We start from the raw sequence: 20,169 nt of genomic DNA on the forward strand, positions 1-20,169 counted from the left end.
GAGCTGATCATTACACAATGCATATCCTTATAACCCATATATATATATATATATATATATATATATATATATATATATATATATATAATTATTATCTGTCAATTGAAAATAACTTAAAAACACAGGTATACTTATAATATTAATGTATTAAATTACCTTCAGGCTGTGTGTGTATGCGTATATGAATTTAGTAAATTTCATGCTAAGACATGGATCCCACCCCAATATTTCTTATTATATATGTACACATATTCCAAAATCTGAGCCTATCTGAAATCTGAAACAGCTCTTGTCTCAGCATTTTGGATAATGAATATTCACCTATACTCAATTTATAACCTACTAACCATGAACAAATACCATCTTTCTTTCACAATATCTAATGTTTGCATTGACAGATGTTGTTATCACTCCCTTACAGGCTACACTTAAAACAGATAACAGTTAGAATGACACAATCAGATAAGACTCATTGTAACATTTATTTTCTATTTTCGTCCCTTCTTCAAATCTTTGATTCTATATAAAAAATTCATTCTTACTGCAAACTAGTATTTCTTCAATTAAATCCATTAAATTGTTATATTATATTGAAGTCTAATTTATATTTCACCCTCAAGTATTCCATTAAAAACCTCAGAACATTAACTGGCAATATTAACTGGAAATATGAAAAAATGATTAAATGCTAGACAGAATGATAAACTGTAGAAAAAAAATTTAATATGGATTATTCCAGCTGTGCTACTCAGTGATATATTAATTTCAGAAAATAGTGAAAATTGTGAAATTCACAATTATAATAAATTCACAATTATAATTAAATTCCTATTAAGTTTATTTTTGCCCACAGATTTGAGCTGTAGTACTTCATAGGCATATTTAAGATATTAATGTATAAATTAATATTGGAATTATAGTATCTTCCTGTCATCTTAGGTTTATAAGATATCTGGCTACAGTACAGATACACAGCATTGTTCTGACTACAGTATTACCTAGAGCTAAGAGAAAGCCAACACTTCCCTTGAGCATTTGAAAAACCCATAAATAACATCTTCATATATATATCTTCGCAATATAATTTCTACCCTTCCCTATACAGGCCCTTTGTTCTGTTCTCAATTTGAAACCTCTGATGCCTAATGATGATTATAAAAGGTACCCTGGGGATGTTCTGCCATTGTCAATATTTACAAGCAGATATTGCAGTAACATCTAATGTTTGTCAAATTGTGTTTCATGATTACCAAAGTGCAGAACTTTCTGAATCATTCAAATTGTGATGTAGCTTCTTTCATGAGCTTCACAGCAATATATTGAGTGCATGTAGTTTTACAGTAATTTTTCAATTGAAATAGTTCATTTAGTTTTTTTTTCCTTTGGATTTATCTGTGAATACATGAAGGCTGAGAAAGAGACTTTTTGAAAGAGCAGATATATGTCTACTGCCATGCATTCTTTCATTTAGGAACAGATAAAATCTTCATAAATCCTCTCATACCCTAGGAAAAGCATATTTTGATAAGAAGTAACCTAGTTACTCATGAATATAGATTACATATAACAAAATTACTCCAAAGGTTTTCCATATACTCCTAGGCTCACTTGAATCCTGGGAAAAAATGTTGGGTTAAAGCTGATAATTCTATTTTATATATACTCAAGAAATTTGAATAATCTGAGGCATATGTTTTTGTTTTGTTTTTTGATACTGTGGATTAAACTCTGGGGTACTTTGCTACTAAGCTACATCCCTACTCTCTTTCACTTTTTATTTAAGACAGGTCTTGCTAAGGTGTCCAGGCTGACCTTGAACTTGTGATCATCCTGCCTCAGCCTCTCAAGTCACTGGGACTATAGGGATGCACCCAGGTGTGAATTTTGTTTTTCATATGTTATCTACATATAATAAAATATTTCCCTCATTAGAGTTTTTCTCAAGATGTATATTTAGAATCTCCAAGTACAAATGTTCCAAATTGAATAATATGGAAGACAGAGCAGGGTTGGATTAGTCAAAAAATTTACATTGACAATAGATCTTTAGAATATTTTCAATTTCCAAATATATCCAAGCTGTCTTATTAACAACAGAAGGTTCACCGGGTTTCTCTGATTATATTCAACTTGACTGAGGGGAAAAATAACTTAGAGCATCAGCTTCTGAAAGCAGAACCACTTTTTTTTCAGAGCAACAAAAAGATCATCCTAGACAGAAGAGCCAATCATCTAAGAATCTCTGAAGCATGAGATTCATAGAGTTTATTTTTGCAAAAGTATAGCATAAATATGACTTAATACAAAGACTTACAGGGAGATTACCAAATTCCAAGGTTAGAACTACCCATAAATCAGGTCACTTACCAGATATCTCCTCTAGGCACTGCTTAGCAGTCTTACTGTACAAGGAGTCCATCTTTGTAGGACTGGTACAGGAATCAGCAGATGGTGAAGAGGTACCTTCATTTTCTGAATGTGCTCTGAAATTAACCAAGACAGAAACAAACAGCAACTGTAGTCACAGTGACTCATCAAAGTGGAAGTTCTCCAGCACACAAGAAGAAATCAATTTATTATAAGTTTCCATCAAGGTAAGACAGACTCGCTTATGGTGAGATATTCCAGGGCTATCTATCTGTAGGAGAATTTTTCAACTTTTCACATACAACTAAACCAGGAATGAGGTGTTATATCAGCTTTTCTAAATTTGAAAGGTTGTAACCAACCACCAAGAGTTAATTACATTTATTGGGTAAAATACTTGGAGAGAGACAATTTTTTTGTCTATTTTATAGGAAATCAGGCCACATTATGTTTTATGAGAATAATAAAAGCATTGAAACAACACCTAAACTTTTTTTCCCCCAAGAAAATCCTACAACATATAACCCCAAATACAAAGGATGAATAAAAATGAAAAAGTCATTGTGGCTACAAATATTATAAGGACTCAATTTCCAAAGATTTCAGAAGACTTGAAGTAAATCAGAAAAAAATTTCTCTTTCTTAGATCTTCTATTAGGTGTTTTCTATCTACATGCACCTGCATAGTGTGTGTTTATGTGTGTGGCTAACTTGTAAAGGTAGGTCTGATCAAATGGAAAGCACTCAACAGAGGGACAGTAGAACTTCTGATATTCTAAATTTACTTCTTGCAATCTTTTCCTGTTAAATGCAGGCAAACGTTCTAAGAAACTCTTCTTGATGTAGCTTCAAAAATCTACATATATTTGATCTCAACCACCACATCTTTAAAAAATTCAGAGCGTGAAGTTCTAAGACACAGAAGGAGGCAAGACAACACAGCACTACATGTTGCATGGTGTGCTTTATAGACATCTGCTTACTCACAGTATTACTTCTAGCACAAGGTCTGGACCATGATAAGTTATTGCTGAATATTTATAACTTTAAAGATTTATAAAAATACTTTTATGTGAAAAAGTATCTTCTTAATAAATTTTAATAAATATGTTGCTTTTATTCTAAATCTTGGTTTTGAGGGGGAAAACCCCCACAAATTGTAATCATTGATATCAGAAATAGTTCATATTTAACTGACAGATGAAGAGCCTGAAATTTTCATGAAGATTTTAAGACATCATAGTAAACAAAATGCTATAAGGATGGATAGATGTATCTGAGATGATACACAAAAGAATGACAGACCAAGAATTCCTATACACAGCTATGCCTTGACCTGCAATAATTTCTGGCAGACTATTCATATTTATTTGGTTTAAAACTGAATATAATAAGCATAACAAATTTAAGTCAGAAGTTACAATATTCAAGCAACAGGACATACCATTAAGGCCAGCAAAGATCTCAGTGTTGTTAAATTCAACAAATATTTTTGGTCTTTTCCTTTCTTGATATCTTGGTAGTATTTCGAGAAGCAGATTACTTGGCTCTTTAAGAGACTATCCTACCTTGACTTCTATGCCAGCATCCTTCACTTTGTTTCCCATTCTCTCTGGAGACTACATTTTTCCTTATTTATTCTCCCTTAGTGCTCTCTGAACTTACACTTTTCCAGTATTTTATACACTTGTAATATTAAATTAATATAATTGGCTACTGTTTATCTCTCAAATTAAGATTTTCTTCGCTATGTTTAAGCTTTCCATTGCACTTGAAAGTCTAGCCCCATGTCTACGATAGAAGTAGCTCTCAACAAATATTGATAAATGAGTGAAAAAACCATATCAGTAGTGACAGTAAAACAGTATCATTGGAGGATGAAGAATAGAGAAGGAAAAGTTGCACAATGGTGTGTGCATGTGGGGTTTAAAACTTGGCCCTATCCCCTCTTGTTGGGGTTGTAAATTTGCAGAACAACTATGGAAGCAAGTATGGGGGTTCCTCTGAAGACTGGGCATGAAATCACCACATGATCCAGCTATACTACCCCTCATTTTTATCCTAAAAGATTAAAGTTATCCTACTATAGTGATATAGACATACCCATATTTATAGCAGCACAATTCGCAATAGCCAAACTATGGACCAGGGTAAGTGTCCAATGAACAATAAATGGATAAAGAAAATGGGATATATATACACAGTGAGTTTTATTCCACCATAAAGAAAACTGAAATTATGTCATCTGCAGGAAAATGAATGGAGCTTGAGAACATTGTATTAAGTGAAGTAAGCCAAATTCAGGAGGTCAAGAGTCATATTTTTTTATTCATATATGTGGAAGATGGAGAGGAAAAAAGTAAAGAAAGTTTGGGGAGTGTGTCTCATGAAAATAAAAGGGGAGATGCGTAGTACAGAGGAAAGGGACCAAGAAGTGGAAGGAGGGGAGGAAAAGGAGGAGTGCTGGGAAGTAATATTGATCAAGTTATACTGTTATATTGAATACAGGTACAAGGATGCAGCACAGACCCCACTATTATGTATGACTATAATGCACTAATAAAAAATGTGGGGAAAAAACAAGCTTGATGCTATCACTAAAGAGTTATTAATTCATATGATCTTGGCAAGTTACTTAGCTGCTCTGAGCTTTAGTTTGTTCACCTATAGAAATAGAGAAGTGCAAAAAAAAAATAGAGAAGTGCAAAGCCTTGAAAAATAATGGTGAAGTCAAATGTTATTATTATTAAAGGTCTAAAAAGTAACTGTCTTGAGGCATGTGGGGTTCTGGTCAATACCAAAACAAGGACCATATCTGGCTCTGAATAAAGAGAAAAAGTCCTCTGAGGTTTCTAAGGGTTTTTATTATTTGTTGAAGAAGTTTAAATGGAGAGTAAGTAGTGAGACTAGGGTCCCCAAGGAAAGCTGACAGGCTGCCTGCCAAGAAGTGTCACAAAGGCACCATTCCTTGGTGAGCTGGCTGTAAGCCAGCACTGGCCTATTGTCCAGCAGACTGCATATTCATGGATTCATCTCTCAGCGGCTGAGTTATATTAAATAGCTCCCTGAGATGGCTGTCTATAGCTCAATTATAATTGGTCCTATGACAGCTGCTGGTCCTAGGAGTTAGAATGCTTGTGGTCATGTGAGTTATAAAGATTCCTAGTATCTTCTTCTAGAATAATCTGTAAAGGGAGAAAGAATATTCAGAATGTGTTTTGGTAGTAGAAATTTTGCTTTACTTAAAACAGGTCTTAAATGGCATTCTTCAGGAGCTAAATTGTGGTTATCATCCTTAATATTTGAGATTTATTTATTCAGTTTCATTGGCTAAGACCCCATACCCACTAAGACACTCTTTTATAATGTGTTCATACTTCTGACTGCTCAGCATTGATGTGAAAGCCTTTCATTTTTCTAATGTGGCAGTACTTTTTGTCTCTGGTTGATTCACTCCTTACTGCTTTCTAGTCACAAGATAATCTTATTGTCAAGTTCTTTGGTTCATTTGGTTCATTTCCCATGGTAGTCCCCAAGTGAGTTATCTACATTACCAATGGAAACAGATTAGTCTTTGAAAGGAATAAAGAGAAGTTAAACTTAGAAGTCATAATTGGTTTATATTCACATGCAAGTGGGACCAGATATCTGGCCTATGCACATTACAGCCCTCCATTCCTGAAGTATTTCCAATTCATAGTTTGATTAAGTAGAATTATATTTTAAATTCAGTCTATATATGGGCAGACAGTACTAAGTGTGAAACATTTAACTTTTATTCAAATTACCAAAAAAGTTTAGCAAATTGGTGCAGCCAATCTGGAAAGCAGTATGGAGATTTCTTGGAAAGCTGGGAATGGAACCACCATTTGACCCAGCTATTCCCCTTCTCGGTCTATTCCCTAAGGACCTAAAAAGAGCATGCTACAGGGACACTGCTACATTGATGTTCATAGCAGCACAATTCACAATAGCAAGACTGTGGAACCAACCTAGATGCCCTTCAATAGACGAATGGATAAAAAAAAATGTGGCATTTATACACAATGGAGTATTACTCTGCATTAAAAAATGACAAAATCATAGAATTTGGAGGGAAATGGATGGCATTAGAGCAGATTATGCTAAGTGAAGCCAGCCAATCCCTAAAAAACAAATGCCAAATGTCTTCTTTGATATAAGGAGAGTAACTAAGAACAGAGTAGGGACGAAGAGCATGAGAAGTAGATTAACATTAAACAGGGATGAGGGGTGGGAGGGAAAGGGAGGGAGAAGGGAAATTGCATGGAAATGGAAGGAGACCCTCAGGGTTATACAAAATTACATACAAGAGGAAGCGAGGGGAAAGGGAAAAATAATACAAGGGGGAGATATGAACTGCAGTAGAGGGGGTAGAGAGAGAAGAGGGGAGGGGAGGGGAGGGGAGGGGGGATAGTAAAGGATAGGAAAGGCAGCAGAATACAACAGACACTAGTATGACAATGTATAAATCAATGGAAGTGTAACTGATGTGATTCTGCAATCTGTATACGGGGTAAAAATGGGAGTTCATAACCCACTTGAATCAAAGTGTGAAATATGATATATCAAGAACTATGTAAAGTTTTGAACAACCAACAATAAAAAAAAGTTTAGTTAGTCTTTGAAGAATCCTCAAGTATCCCTTATTTTTATAACTGCCTCATAACAATAAAATATTTATTTGGGTTTATTTGTGAAACAATATATAAAGACTTCAGAATCTGAAGCTATATTTTAATGTCAGAGCAACTATTACATTAGCATCATTCAGTATTCTCACATTGATATTTTCCTTATATTAAATGTAAAAAGCAAAAATAAGTACTATGATAGTTAGCAGATGCTGTCCTATGTAGACTACCTTGACATGGTTTTCATGCTATATACGTACCTAATAAAACTATAAGATACACCATTGCATAAGTAATGTTTAATTTACTTAGAGGTCTAATAAGCTAGGCCCTTAGTGCTAGAGGAGATTACTAAGAGTTGTAATAATTAACAATCAACATTTCACCAATGATTAACCTAAAAGCTATGACCTGCTTTTGTGCACCTCTGGAAGATGCTTAACCCAGACTTGAACCAAGCTGACTATAAATTAAGATCTATTAAGCAGTAACCTATAGTTTTACACCATCCAAATACTTCTGGGCACTGAGTATTTTCCTGTATTTGAGTTTTCCTTGGCACACAGACAACTCAGTCACTAAGTCAATAACAGACAATACTGAATGTAACAAAGTCCACTGGTCTACCCTAAATTTTATTATTTACTTACTGGACATTTAAACAAACTTGATAATAAATCCTAGATACTATCAAATTTCAAATTTTATAAATATGGGTGTTTACATACAGATTTATATTAAAAATATGTAAATAATTATGTAAATGTGTTTGCATTTATATTTAAATATATTGCTTAGTTTTTACTGCTTAGAAAGGTGCAGTGAGATTTTGATTTTATTTTTCATTTATTTGTTGTTTTAATATTTTTTTAAGATGTCGATAGATCTTTATTTTTTTTATTTATATGCAGTGCTGAGGATTAAACCCAGTGCCTCACACATGCTAGGCAAGAGCTTTACCACTGAGCCACAACCTCAGCCGTGAGATTTTAGTTTTAAATACCACTCTCCACAGAAAGAAATCAGGGCTCTTTAAAAGCTGAAGTCAAGTTGTGGAAAGTACAAGATGATTTTAGAACATTCTGAGCCATTAAAAAAAATACAAAATAAATAAAGGAATTCTCAAAGAGTGGTAGAGAGAGTTTGTCGAGCCAGTTTGAAGGGCTTCCAGTATCAAGACTTTTTGAGGAGTACTGGAAATTGAACACAGGGACACTTAATGAATGAGCCACATCTCCAGCCCTTTTAATTTTTTATGTTGACATAGAATATCACTAAATTGCTTAGGGTCCCAGTAAGTTAATGAGGTTGGCTTTGAACTTGCAATTCTCCTGCGTGCTCTTGGGATTACAGGTGTGTGCCACCATACTCAGATCAATTTGGGAATATTTAAGCATCAAAATAGGCTATGACAGCAATGGATTATAACCCAGGGAATATAGTAGGAATCCATTAGTCCTCACAATTTAGGTAGATAGGTAGGTGGGTAAGTAGATTGATTGATAGACAGATACTGGACAAGACACAAAACTGTTTAAATAGATTGTGAAGGAGGAAGAATAATGGAGGGAATATTGGAATTATAAAATAACTTGTCATTCATCAGAATAAATTATTAATTCAGGCTAGAAATCTCAGTGCATGCTAAAACATGGATGAAAGTAGATTAAGAAATAGAATTTTTACACATGGTCTTAAAATATCTTCCTACAAAAATGTTTATTAAAAACAAGGAGGATAAAGTAATTTTAAATCAGAAAGTGGCAGGGAATGTTATCTTAATTAAGCCATCAAATTAAACACCACAAAAATGAAAAATATTGGAGATAATATGAGACCATGAGAGAATATAATGGGAATACCACAGCACCATTTCTGTGACATTCCTGACAGATGTATGTATATATGAAGGACAAGCATGAGGAAAATTAGGGAAAAAAACAAATTAAGAAATGTACAAAGCCGAGCACAGTGGCACACACATGAAATCCCATGGCTCAGGAGGCTGAGACAGGAGGCTCCAGAGTTCAAAGCCAGCTTCAGCACTAAAAAGACAGAAAGCAGGGCACTAAGCAACTCAGTGAGACACTGTTTCTAAATAAAATACAAAGTAGGGCTGGGGATGTGGCTCAGTGTTGGAATGCCCCTGAATTCAATCCCCAGTTTAAAAAAAAAAAAAAAAAAAAGAAGAAACAAAACACACAAAATGTCTGGCCTCTAAAAATATCACTGTCATAAAAGTCAGGAACAACTGAAAAAGTATGACAACTGGTCAAAACCCTATTCTAAATTACTAAAAGTGATATTTTGGGGACAATTGGTAAAACATGATAAAGGTTTTCGGGTGCTCTGATCTGCAGTGTACATAGGAATTGTTTGCAATATTACTGCAAATTTTCTGCAAATAAAAATTGTTTCCAAAGATCTGGCTGTGAATCTCAGTGACCAAGTACACAAGAAAACCCCTCTGTTGAGAAAATGCCAACTCATAGAGGTATTCTACAAAACAACACCCCTTCTAGCAGTGTCCCTGTATTTCATCTTAAAAATATTGCTCTGTGAGGGGTTTAAGCTGTTCCCAGATGCACAGAAATATATCAAAGCTAGCAAAAGACAAGCTTGCAAGGCAAGAATTCAATAAGCTTTAGTTTGTGCTGATGACCAATTATGCCCAGTTCACATAAAACCACAATTGCAGTATAATCTGTAATAGTAGCTACAGGGCTTACAAAGCTTTATCTGAATGATGGTTATACACTCCACATTTCAATCTTTGTAACAGCTCTTCCTACTCAATCTACTTTTCAACAAATAAGCCAAACTTCAAACATTGTGAGTGAGCATTTTCAAAACTACTGTTTTGCATTCTTTGCCTTTTAGAACATAGCATAGTTAAATGTCAATTTCCCAAGGTACATCCTAGGCAAAATGTAGACACTCACAAAAACTTGTTACAACCAAAATCTCTTGTGCGAATCCATGGTGCTGCTGCATAAGACATACCATCATATCAAAAGAAGAAAACTCTCTAATTTAGGTTTCCTTGACCTAAATAAAGTACGTACAGAGGGTTTCAGTTTATATTTAATTAAAGGATTTATAAAGCATAGTGATTTTTGCCACAAAAATAGTGTCTTGCCTTATTTAAGGTATAGGCATCTTTTTCTTCTGAGAACTGCTCATGTCCCTGATGAGATTCTCTTTGCCTCTAGATATTTGCTTTATGTCTGACACATTTCTTATTGGCATTTATAAATGGTCAAGAAAATGAAAAAAAAGGATGTCCACCTCAAAATCACAAGTTATAAATCTGGTTAAAAATTAGTTTAAAATTTTACTAACAGTTACTAAAAAGACAAGTGTAGGAAAAACACACAGGCCTTGCTTTTTTCCCCGTGAATTAAGCAATTATTACTTCACAGGTCCTTGAAAATATTGGGAATATAGCTATTTATATATTCAACTGTAATGAATGCAAGAACAATGGAAGAGAAATGAAATAGGGGAGAGGAGAGGCATGTTTTGAAAATTTGAAAGAGATTAAAATTTGAAAGAGATTAATAATTTTTGAACCACAGACAAGGAAAACAAGTTTGAAGAAGAAAACATAAAGGAAGAACAATAATGTCAGTCAATCAATCAGCAAATAAATTGAGGAAAAATTTTTAAAAATAGTCTTGCTAATCTTTGTCTTTCTTTACTTCTGATATTGGGATCTTTAATTCACGTTAACAGAACTTCCTTTGAGAGTAAACTGCAGCTTTAATTTGGTTCATCCTACTTTGATCTCTTCTGCAGTTTCTTTTTCATACTAAGACAGTAATTTTCCTGATCATGTTTCACACACACTTGCTCATATGCATGCATGTGGGGATGCATACAAACACATATAGGAAGTCCAAGATCTTGACAGATTCAAGAATTTCAACCACAGTCTCCCTGGGCCATGGTGGCACACAACAGTAATCCCTGTTGCACAGGAGGCAGAGGCAGGAGGATAGCAATTCAAGGTCAACAGGGACAACGTAGCAAGGCCCTGTCTCAAAATTTAAAAAAATATATATAGAGAGAGAGAGGACTGGGATGTAGCTCAGAGGTAGAGCAGTCCTGGGTTCTATCCCCAGTACTGCCAAAAAAAAAAAAAAAAAGAATTTTTACCACAGTCAGGTTCCAATCACTCTTTACTTTCCTGGAAAACAGACCTAATTGATGACCCCTGTATGTATCTTGCATTGACCTTTTATGTTTTTCCCTTCTTGTCCCTTTTATCTCTGCATGCCCAAATTCTACTTTCTTTCTGGGCTCACATCAAGTGCCACTTTCCAGGATTCCAACAGCTAGAAGCAATTTTCTACTTTGTTGATGTCTTGGTCAACCAAATCTGGTTCATTCCTGAAGAGCTTTACACCTCCTGCTCTTTGAGCCCACCTCTTATTTTTGCCATTGAGGACAATGGAAGGACAATGACACCTGGGATGTATGAGGTTTTCTTCTATCTTTGACATCTCATGGAGGTGGTTATTGAAAGAAACCTTTTTTAGGTGAATGAATGTGCTGACAAGAAGGTAGATTTAATTCTTTAAATATTTTAAATTTATTTGTATTTCAACTGAGCCTCTCCATTTATAGGGAGTAACAGACTTTAGAATTTTTCCTATTCTATTGTACATCTTAGCAGTTCTTTTGTTTCTTCTATTCTCATATCCAAGATGATGATGTTTCATTCAAACATTTTTTATTTGGTACCCACTGTGGGTAGCCTCTATCCTACACCCTTATATATCTATAAATAAGAAAGACAAAACTGCTGCTCTCAGTGAGTGGAAAGTAGAGTGAAAAGTAGCTAAAATTAAACCAGTTAATATAGAAACAAGGGAATGGATAGTAATAAGCTCAGAAGATGGTGAGATATAATGCTGGGAAGGACATGGGAGATACTTCCTTAGACTAGATGGATGAAAGTGGCTGATACAAAGATACAGCCATACAAAGCTTGCTGTGACCTGGAGGACGGTTGTCACAGGTGGAGAGAACTTCAATGACAAGGTTCTGAAGCAGGGCAAGGAGGTTTGCAGAACAGAATGATAGCTGCACAAAGGGGAAATGGGAATGAATATGGCTTGAAGTTTTGATAGAAGATCAGATTACAAAGGGCCTCATAGGTCGTGATAGGATTTTGGAGTTTTATTTTTTAAGAATCAGGGAACTCTAACAGATGATTTCATAAATTGGAATGAACCTTGTTAGATGCCCATTGTAAGTTGAAAATATCCTAAGATAGAACGTACTGAATGCTACAGTACAGGCACAGTACACTGCAGGGTATTGGCTGTTTACCCTCATGATCCCATGGCTGCCCAGGAGTTATGGCTCGCTGCCACTGCCCCACACGGAGAGTATCCCTGCTTAGAACTAGCCCAGAAAAAGAACAAAATTCAAACTTTAAAAAGGAGTTTTAAAAATATTTTTGGAGTTATGAATGGACAGCATGGATTTATTTTGTTTATTTTTATGTGGTGCTGAGGATCGAACCCAGTGTTTCACATGTGCTAGGCAAGAGCTCTACCACTGAGCCACCACCGGAGCTCTTGAAGAGCAATTTTTACTGAGTGTGTTTCACTTTCACACCATCATAATGTAAAAAACCCCTACAAGTCAAACCATCACAAGGCACAGCTTGCCTATATATGATTTTCATTTTTAGAAGGTCAGAGTGCCTACTGTATGAAGTGTGTTATTTTATTAGCTCTGGAGTAAGAACCGGGAGACTCACAGGAAACTAGGTGGGAATTGGTGGATACATGGCTTAAACCAGGAGAGGTGAATAGAAACGGAAAGGATGAGGAGATGTGTTGAGTGGATGTTTATAGAACTAGCTAAAAGCTGCATGTGTGGGGAGGGATTCATTGAAGATAGAAATAAAATATGGATTTCTTTCCAAAATTTCTTCTTTAGTCTCCTATTTAGAAGGTCATGAGTTCTAAACCCTTGTCTCCAGCAGTTTGTAGCACTTCACAAAAGAATACATATTTTTTTCCCATCATGCCTGGATCATAAAATTGCAGAACAGCAAATCTGGATGATGGCCTATCATTTTCCCTTCCATGTGTATGTCTCACTCTTATCTTAACTTCTCTGTGAGGCATTAATGGGCTGTATTCCCACATAAGAATTTTTTTTTAAACCCTCCTCTTCCTTCTACAATAATTCTATATGTTGTCTATACTTCCAGATAAGCAATGGGTTCATATCTTTGATTATGTTATCACTGTTATCCCCAATAGACTGAGCTCCTAGAGGGCAGAGCAATTTTTATTAATCTTTACATCTCTATTACCCATTAGCTACTGAATGAGAGAAAGCCACGTAAGCGGAAAAACATTTGGTGATTTCCAGTTGTCTAAACTATGACAACTTCTTAAATACTTCCAATGAACACCTTAACACTTGAAAAAGGCAGCTTATTCCAATTTCAAACGACTCTAATTATTGAGAACTTCTTATATTAAACTTAAAATCCTTCCCTCAATTCTCCACCTTTGATCTTAGTTGCTTCTGCTCGTTTAGTGGATAAGGATAACAAATTCAAAATGACTTTTATCATTTTGTAAGGATAATTGAGTTCCAAAAACATTATGTAAAATACTGTGCATTGGACAAGAAGTTAGTCTTATGAATCTATTAACTGCCAGAACCCAACATTATATTTAGAGGACTTTAAATACTCAGTTTGCAAGAAAAAGTATTATGAAGCATGTCCAAGAAGGAATAAGGATTAACCTAGCATGACCAAGGGGTAAGCAAAGTAAGAAAAAATCACCATCAGCTATCAAGCTTACCAGCATATAGAGGTGATTTAATTAGCTTTTAAACATAAGCATGTATATATTTAGACACACAAAGTCACATCTATGTATTTTAAACTCACATTACTTAATTAAGAATTTGCCATTATAAATAAGCTTTGATTTAGAATTTTGCAAATGTACTATTCACATTTTCTTAGTCAAACATTTCCTGGTAACAAAACCTCTTATTTCTCTACATATAGAAAATACTGATACACAAAAGAGGGCATGTCATAGACTGATTAAAAGGAATATTTTGGGAATTAGATTTCAGTTCGAAAGTAAACTCCCACAAGTACTATGACTTGAAGACGGTATTACTATTCGGACTTCAAATCTGTTTCTCCATGGAAAATGGAGATAACATTCCTTTCTCATGGGTTATGGTCAAGTTTAAATAAGTACTGATCTTGTAACATACAGTTTCACTAGGTAAGCAATCAGCAAATGAAAATTCCATTATAAAACCATTAGCAAGCTATTTTTGCAGGAGGGATTCTTACCTAGAGTAGGAACAGTGAGAGTGAGCAAGGACTTTAGGGGTCACATCATTTATTTATATGACTTTATAATACAAATCTTTCACTGACCATTAAAAATAATGAATATTAATCACTCTGCCTTAAGAGGACTTAATTTATCATTCATAAAATTATTCTGGTCAGGGATTTTAATCATTGTCTCATATAGATTGATAATAATATGTTACTTACATTTCTGTCATTTACTCCAAATATCGCTCTCTGCTAAAAAGCTTTATGTAGGATTATTTTATTTAAGCTATACAACAATTGACTAAGGTGGGCATTTTATTAATCATAGCTTACAAGATTAGAATCTGGAGTTTGGGGGAGGCTGTTAGCTAGGTGACAGACAGTGTTAAAAACCTCCATTTTACAGATGGGAGAAGTGAGTTTCAAAATCTTTAAATAAGGAAAAGATCACATAATTGATACTTGGTGACTTGAGATTCTAACCCAGGCAGCATGCTGCAGGGCCATTTTCACAAACACCACAAGATAGTCTTCCTGTACAATGGTAAAGAAGGACACAGTCTATACTCTTGGTTGCTTGGATACATCATTTCCCTTTTATAATCTTCATTTTAAAATAGGCAATCTAAAACTCAAAGTGGATAAAGAACTTGTCAAGGTCACACAGTGAATCCACACTTACACTTCTAAGTCATGCTACATTTTCCTTTTAATACTGAAAAGTTATATTTTCAGTGAGATATAAATGTATATACACATATAATACATATATGCACACAATGAAATATTACTTAATAATAAAAGAGAAAGCAATCCTATCATTTGTGACAACATGTAGAAGCTAGAAGACATTATGTTAAGTGAAATAAGCCAGACTTTGAAAGACCAATAGCACAGGATCTCACTTAAATGTGGAACCTAAAATAAACCTCACAGAAGTAGAGAGCAAATGGTCAGTTACCAAGGGTTGGGTGCTTTAGGGGTCAGGTTTGGAGATTCACAGGAAGAAGAATACAAAATTTCAGTGAGCAGGACTAAATTTAAAGGCTCTACTGTACAACATGATGACTCAAGTTAATAAGAGAATATTTCTCAAAAAATGCTAAGAGAATGGATTTTAAAAAGCCTTCTCACCACAAAAATGAAACCTATGTGAGAAACTCATATGCTAATTAGCCATATTTAGTCATTCCTATAGTGTGTGTGTGTGTGTACACGGAAAACAATGATATATATGGTAAATACATACAAATTTAACTATGAATAAAAATTAAATTACAAAAGGATTAGAGCTCTATTTCTTATGTTACTAAAGTCAATAGCAACATAGAACTTATCTGAGATGTTAATAAGGATTAAACTTGTTAAATTAAAAAGAAAGCTAAATTTTCAAATGGACACTATTTAATTTGTAAAACCACTGGATATTTTATCAGAATCAAAACACAAACAAAAGTCTGATAAGTTGGCAGATACAGATTTGTACTTTCCTGTGAAAATAATTTGTGATTTTTTAAAAATTATGGATGTAATATTTACAGAATATATCTGGGGCACAAATGTGCTGTGTGTGACAAACTTGATAATTTTGTCTTATGTTACTGAAATGTGGATTATGTTTTTGATATCTAAATTCTGCTTTGTCAGACAGGGCCCTTGGAATCTGAAAAGTCTCCAGACTCTTCTTATCCAAACACAAAGGCTTTTTTTTTTTTTTGCTGAAGAGAGAACAGCAAGATTGATGGAGGTATCCCAAGAGACTAAATGGAATAATTATAATTTTGTTTTGCTGAGTATATAAAACTCTAGAGAAAAACAGGTTCTTCACTGAAGGAAAATGAATCATTATAATAATTGGTTTTATTTTTAAAAAATGTTACATATTGAATAAAGTTTTATAAATTTTATAACTACATAGTCTAGACTCTAGACTAATTATAGCAGGTCCTGTTTCCTATTGATAAAATTTCCTTCCTATTTTTAAATTGCGAATGTGGCAAAATGATACAAAATAAAGTAGACATTATTCCTTCCTTTGTCAGGTCCTTACCAGCCAGGCAGTGAATAACACTGGGGGACAGAGCAGTGACTGACAGATTTCTAACGGACTGAAGCATATCACACAAAATAGGCAATGTGCACTACTTTTATGATTGTGTATCATGATGCCTAAATTTAGATATAGCATATATGGTATATTACTACATATAGAATAAAATAAAATAAATAGAATAAATGTGATAATAAAGTATGCATATACTAATTACACAGCTACTTAATTTTACCAAGAAACTTATTCCTAGTGTTGGAAATTAATATCAAATCTACTTTGGAAAAATGATGCCTTACAGGCAACATTTAAGGAACATTTAAAATATTCCAGGATATAGAGTGAACACTGTCTCTTTTAGTATTCTCCTATTTACAAGGTAAACTCTTATTGGTACTTGACACCTGAACAAAATGAGACTAAGAGATGTTAAATAAGGTCAAGTAGGTCAAGGCCAAGAAGCTGGCAAATGGTACAGTTGGGCATTAAATCCACATCTATGGTGCTTCCAGGTCTGCCTCTTTAACCATTATGGTATACTTTCTTCCAAGTATGACAACAAAAATGTTTTTAATTGCTATAAAACTGACATTATTCTAAAAAAGTTACAGTAGTAATACAATAGTATAATATTGAATGGAGAAGAAAACCATGGAGCCTGGGTTCTATTTTCCTTTAACAACAAGAAATTCAAGTTTTGAAGCCCTTAGTTTCTGAGAGAGGGGGTGGAAGGTTGGGAGAGGAGAAAGAATAAGACTAGATCACATTGGAAGTTTTTCCAGACTAAAATTCCATATTTAACTGTAGGCCTCTAGCTTCAGAATGAAATCTTATTCCAAAATGACCATCTAAGACAGTACTGCAGCAGACTTCTTGATGCCATGCACTCGGACTATGAAGAGTTACAAATATGGACCTACAGAGGCTGTCTTACCTGTAAATGAATGGAGCCACTGTGGCAGTGTTTGGGTGACTGTGTTGCTGCTGCTGAGGGAGATGGACAGCACCATTTCCTGTGCTCTGCCCACTGCTTTGCACCACTGGCACAGTACAGGAATTGGAAGGAGAAGGATGGCCAGCTTCCCTCCCTTCCAGAGGAGCAGGGCAGTTGGATGCACTTGCTTTCTCAGTGGTTATGGGCTTAGGTAAGGACTGGGAAGGGCTTCCCTTGGTAGTCCTGAATTTTTCAGACTCTTTGCTTGCTGTGCTGCTAGGTGAAATGGTTTGCTTTGCTGTTGGAACCTTTGAGCCTGGTTTTGGAATCCCACTGGAAGATGGAATTAAGCTTTCCTTCTTGGCTGCTGTTGTCTTGCTGCCCTTTGGGATCAAGCTTGCAATTTTAGAGGTCTTTTTAGGAGCTGTCTCCGTCACCTGATCCTTCTCTTCCTTGACTGGTTTGTCAGTGCAAACTTTATTTTTGTCCCTGTTCTTCTCCTCTTTTTCCTTTGGCTGTAGCAAAGACTTTTTATTGCTGAGATTTTTGCTTCCAGCTTTTGGAGGGGCCAATTTAGGTGACACTTTGGGACTGCTATTCGTTGAGCCACCACTATTCAGGCCACTGTTAAAACCTTCCATTTCACCAGATTTAGAAAAGGCATCATCATCCTTCCCACCATCACTAGGTCCTGAACTCGAAGACTGTGGTGGACGTAGAGCAGTCTGGGCATTAACCAGCTTGAACTTTTCAAGCATAGATTTCTGACCTGAAGGCGCAGTTTTGACCCCTTCTGAGACGGGTGGCTTCAGTCTGTCGGAGGATGGTGTGGGAGAGGTGGCTGGGCTTGGCTGCTTCACGGTCAGCATGGTAGAGGTGGCACTGTGCTTGACATTCATGGACTTGCTGCGCCAGGGCTTGCTGGCACTAGGAGAAGGGATGGCAGAGGCAGGGGGCTGGCCAGCAGTGCTGGGAGGCTGCATGTTACCATTTATACCTGAAGACGGTTGAGGGACTTTGGAGGAATCTGGAGATGGTTAAGAAAGAAAATAAAGAAAAGGCTGGTTAGTCTTGATCATTCGTATCATATCACTTGCCTCAAATATAAGCATCTCACCTCTGAACTCAAAAGAGAAATATTATGTGGCATTAATCACTTCTATGATGGGATACTTAGAAATCATGTACTATAAAAATCACAGCATTTGAATTATTGATTTTTTGGTTGGTGATCATGTTTTTCCATTCTGATATTATTATTATCAAATAAATTTATCTGCAGATGCATAAAACAGTGTGTCCCTTCCCTATGCATCTCTATTTTTTCCAACTACCACTATAGCTCATTGCCTTAAAAAAGTTTATTGTATAATGAATATTCAGAAACTGTTCTAAGCTACAGGGAGATCACCTATTTTTATCAGATTAAATATGCTTATGAATCAAAACCTAGCTTTTTGCTTATCTATTTTTATTTGAACAAAGTAGTCATTGATGTCTATGCCTCTATAGGTCAGATAATCTACTAATCAATCCCTCTCTATTTCTATCTTTATAGCCATCCTACAAGGTACATATTAATATTATTATCCTCATTTAACAGAATAACTGAGGCAGAGAGATAATAAATAACTTGTTCATGCTCACATAGATTGGATTTGAACTCATTTCAAAGACTGTGCTCTTAACAAGCATACATACAGCCCTCTTGAGTGATCACAACTTGACATTATAAGAGAATGCAAAGCCATTCTGGGGAGCTGTAAAGAAAACAAGTCCCTTTGTCACAGGAGTACTGCACAGTGAGTCAGTGTTTGCTTAGTTCTGCTCAGAAATCACATTAGAATGTGAATATTATATGAATGTTATAAGGCTGATTAATGCTTGATTAGTCATTTTTAGGGATAAAATATTAAAGATGGAATTTATCACAGAGTATAGAATAAAGAGGAACTGAGTTTTAAGTTAAAAGATCTCAATTCAAATGCTATTTCTGAACTATATAACTATTGTCATTTAACTTCAAGTGCATCAACTGGGAGCACCTCTTTTTCAACCCTTTTTTGGGGGGGGTAGGTAAGGGATGACTAAATTATATTTAATTGGTGCTGTTAACTTACTAGTTATTGACAAGTGTATACAAAGCTCTTTTTTTTTTGGTGAAACAGTCAAGAATTGGATCTCATTAAATATTATTCCATACTCAAAAGTGTAAAGTTGTTTTTATTTTTAAATGTTTATTTCAAAGAAGTGAAAATACATGAAAAAAAAATATGTCATCCAGCCAATAGGAAAAGCATTCTAGTGTTACTTATTTTTCAAAAGAGGTAACTGATATTCAACAAGAGACAATAACAAAAAAATTAAAGAAAGGAAAAGTGTCCAAATTTTTAGTTAAATTTTTGTTTGAGTTTTATTTTCTTTAAATAAGTAGGTCAAAAAATAGAAGTAGATATTTGAAATTAGTATTAAGAATAGTGTGGACAAACATGTTTATATTAAATTTTCTTAAGTGATTTTGTATAGCAATATTGACTTGTAATTCTTATTGCTTCTCTGTAAGTCCTCATTTCAATTGGCATAAATAAATAGTCACACTAATATTACAAGATTGAATCTATATATTTTTATTTTTGTAAATAAATTTTACTTATTTTTACTGCTGTATTAGAATGGGATTTGTCGTTGTCTATTTCATACCCAATATACTTTAGATTAAAATGTAGTAGTTCACACTGAGAAGTCAATGAACAAATGCTTGCATTTTGACTGCTTGAATTCTTAATGTTTACCTATTTAAATCTTAAAACACATGATAATAAAT

General features: G+C 34.7%; 1 protein-coding gene across 1 annotated transcript in view; it reads right to left on the reverse strand.

The window, feature by feature from the left end:
* The window catches only part of LOC143389179 (neuron navigator 3-like), a 133,382-nt gene that overhangs the window by 41,050 nt on the left and 72,163 nt on the right, over positions 1-20,169 (reverse strand). Inside the window, 2 exon segments of the mRNA XM_076842411.1 lie at positions 2,368-2,483; positions 17,346-18,372. Coding sequence (XP_076698526.1) covers positions 2,368-2,483; positions 17,346-18,372 — 1,143 coding nt within the window.

This window comes from Callospermophilus lateralis, unplaced genomic scaffold (genome assembly GCF_048772815.1).
Source record: "Callospermophilus lateralis isolate mCalLat2 unplaced genomic scaffold, mCalLat2.hap1 Scaffold_44, whole genome shotgun sequence".
Taxonomy (NCBI): domain Eukaryota; kingdom Metazoa; phylum Chordata; class Mammalia; order Rodentia; family Sciuridae; genus Callospermophilus; species Callospermophilus lateralis.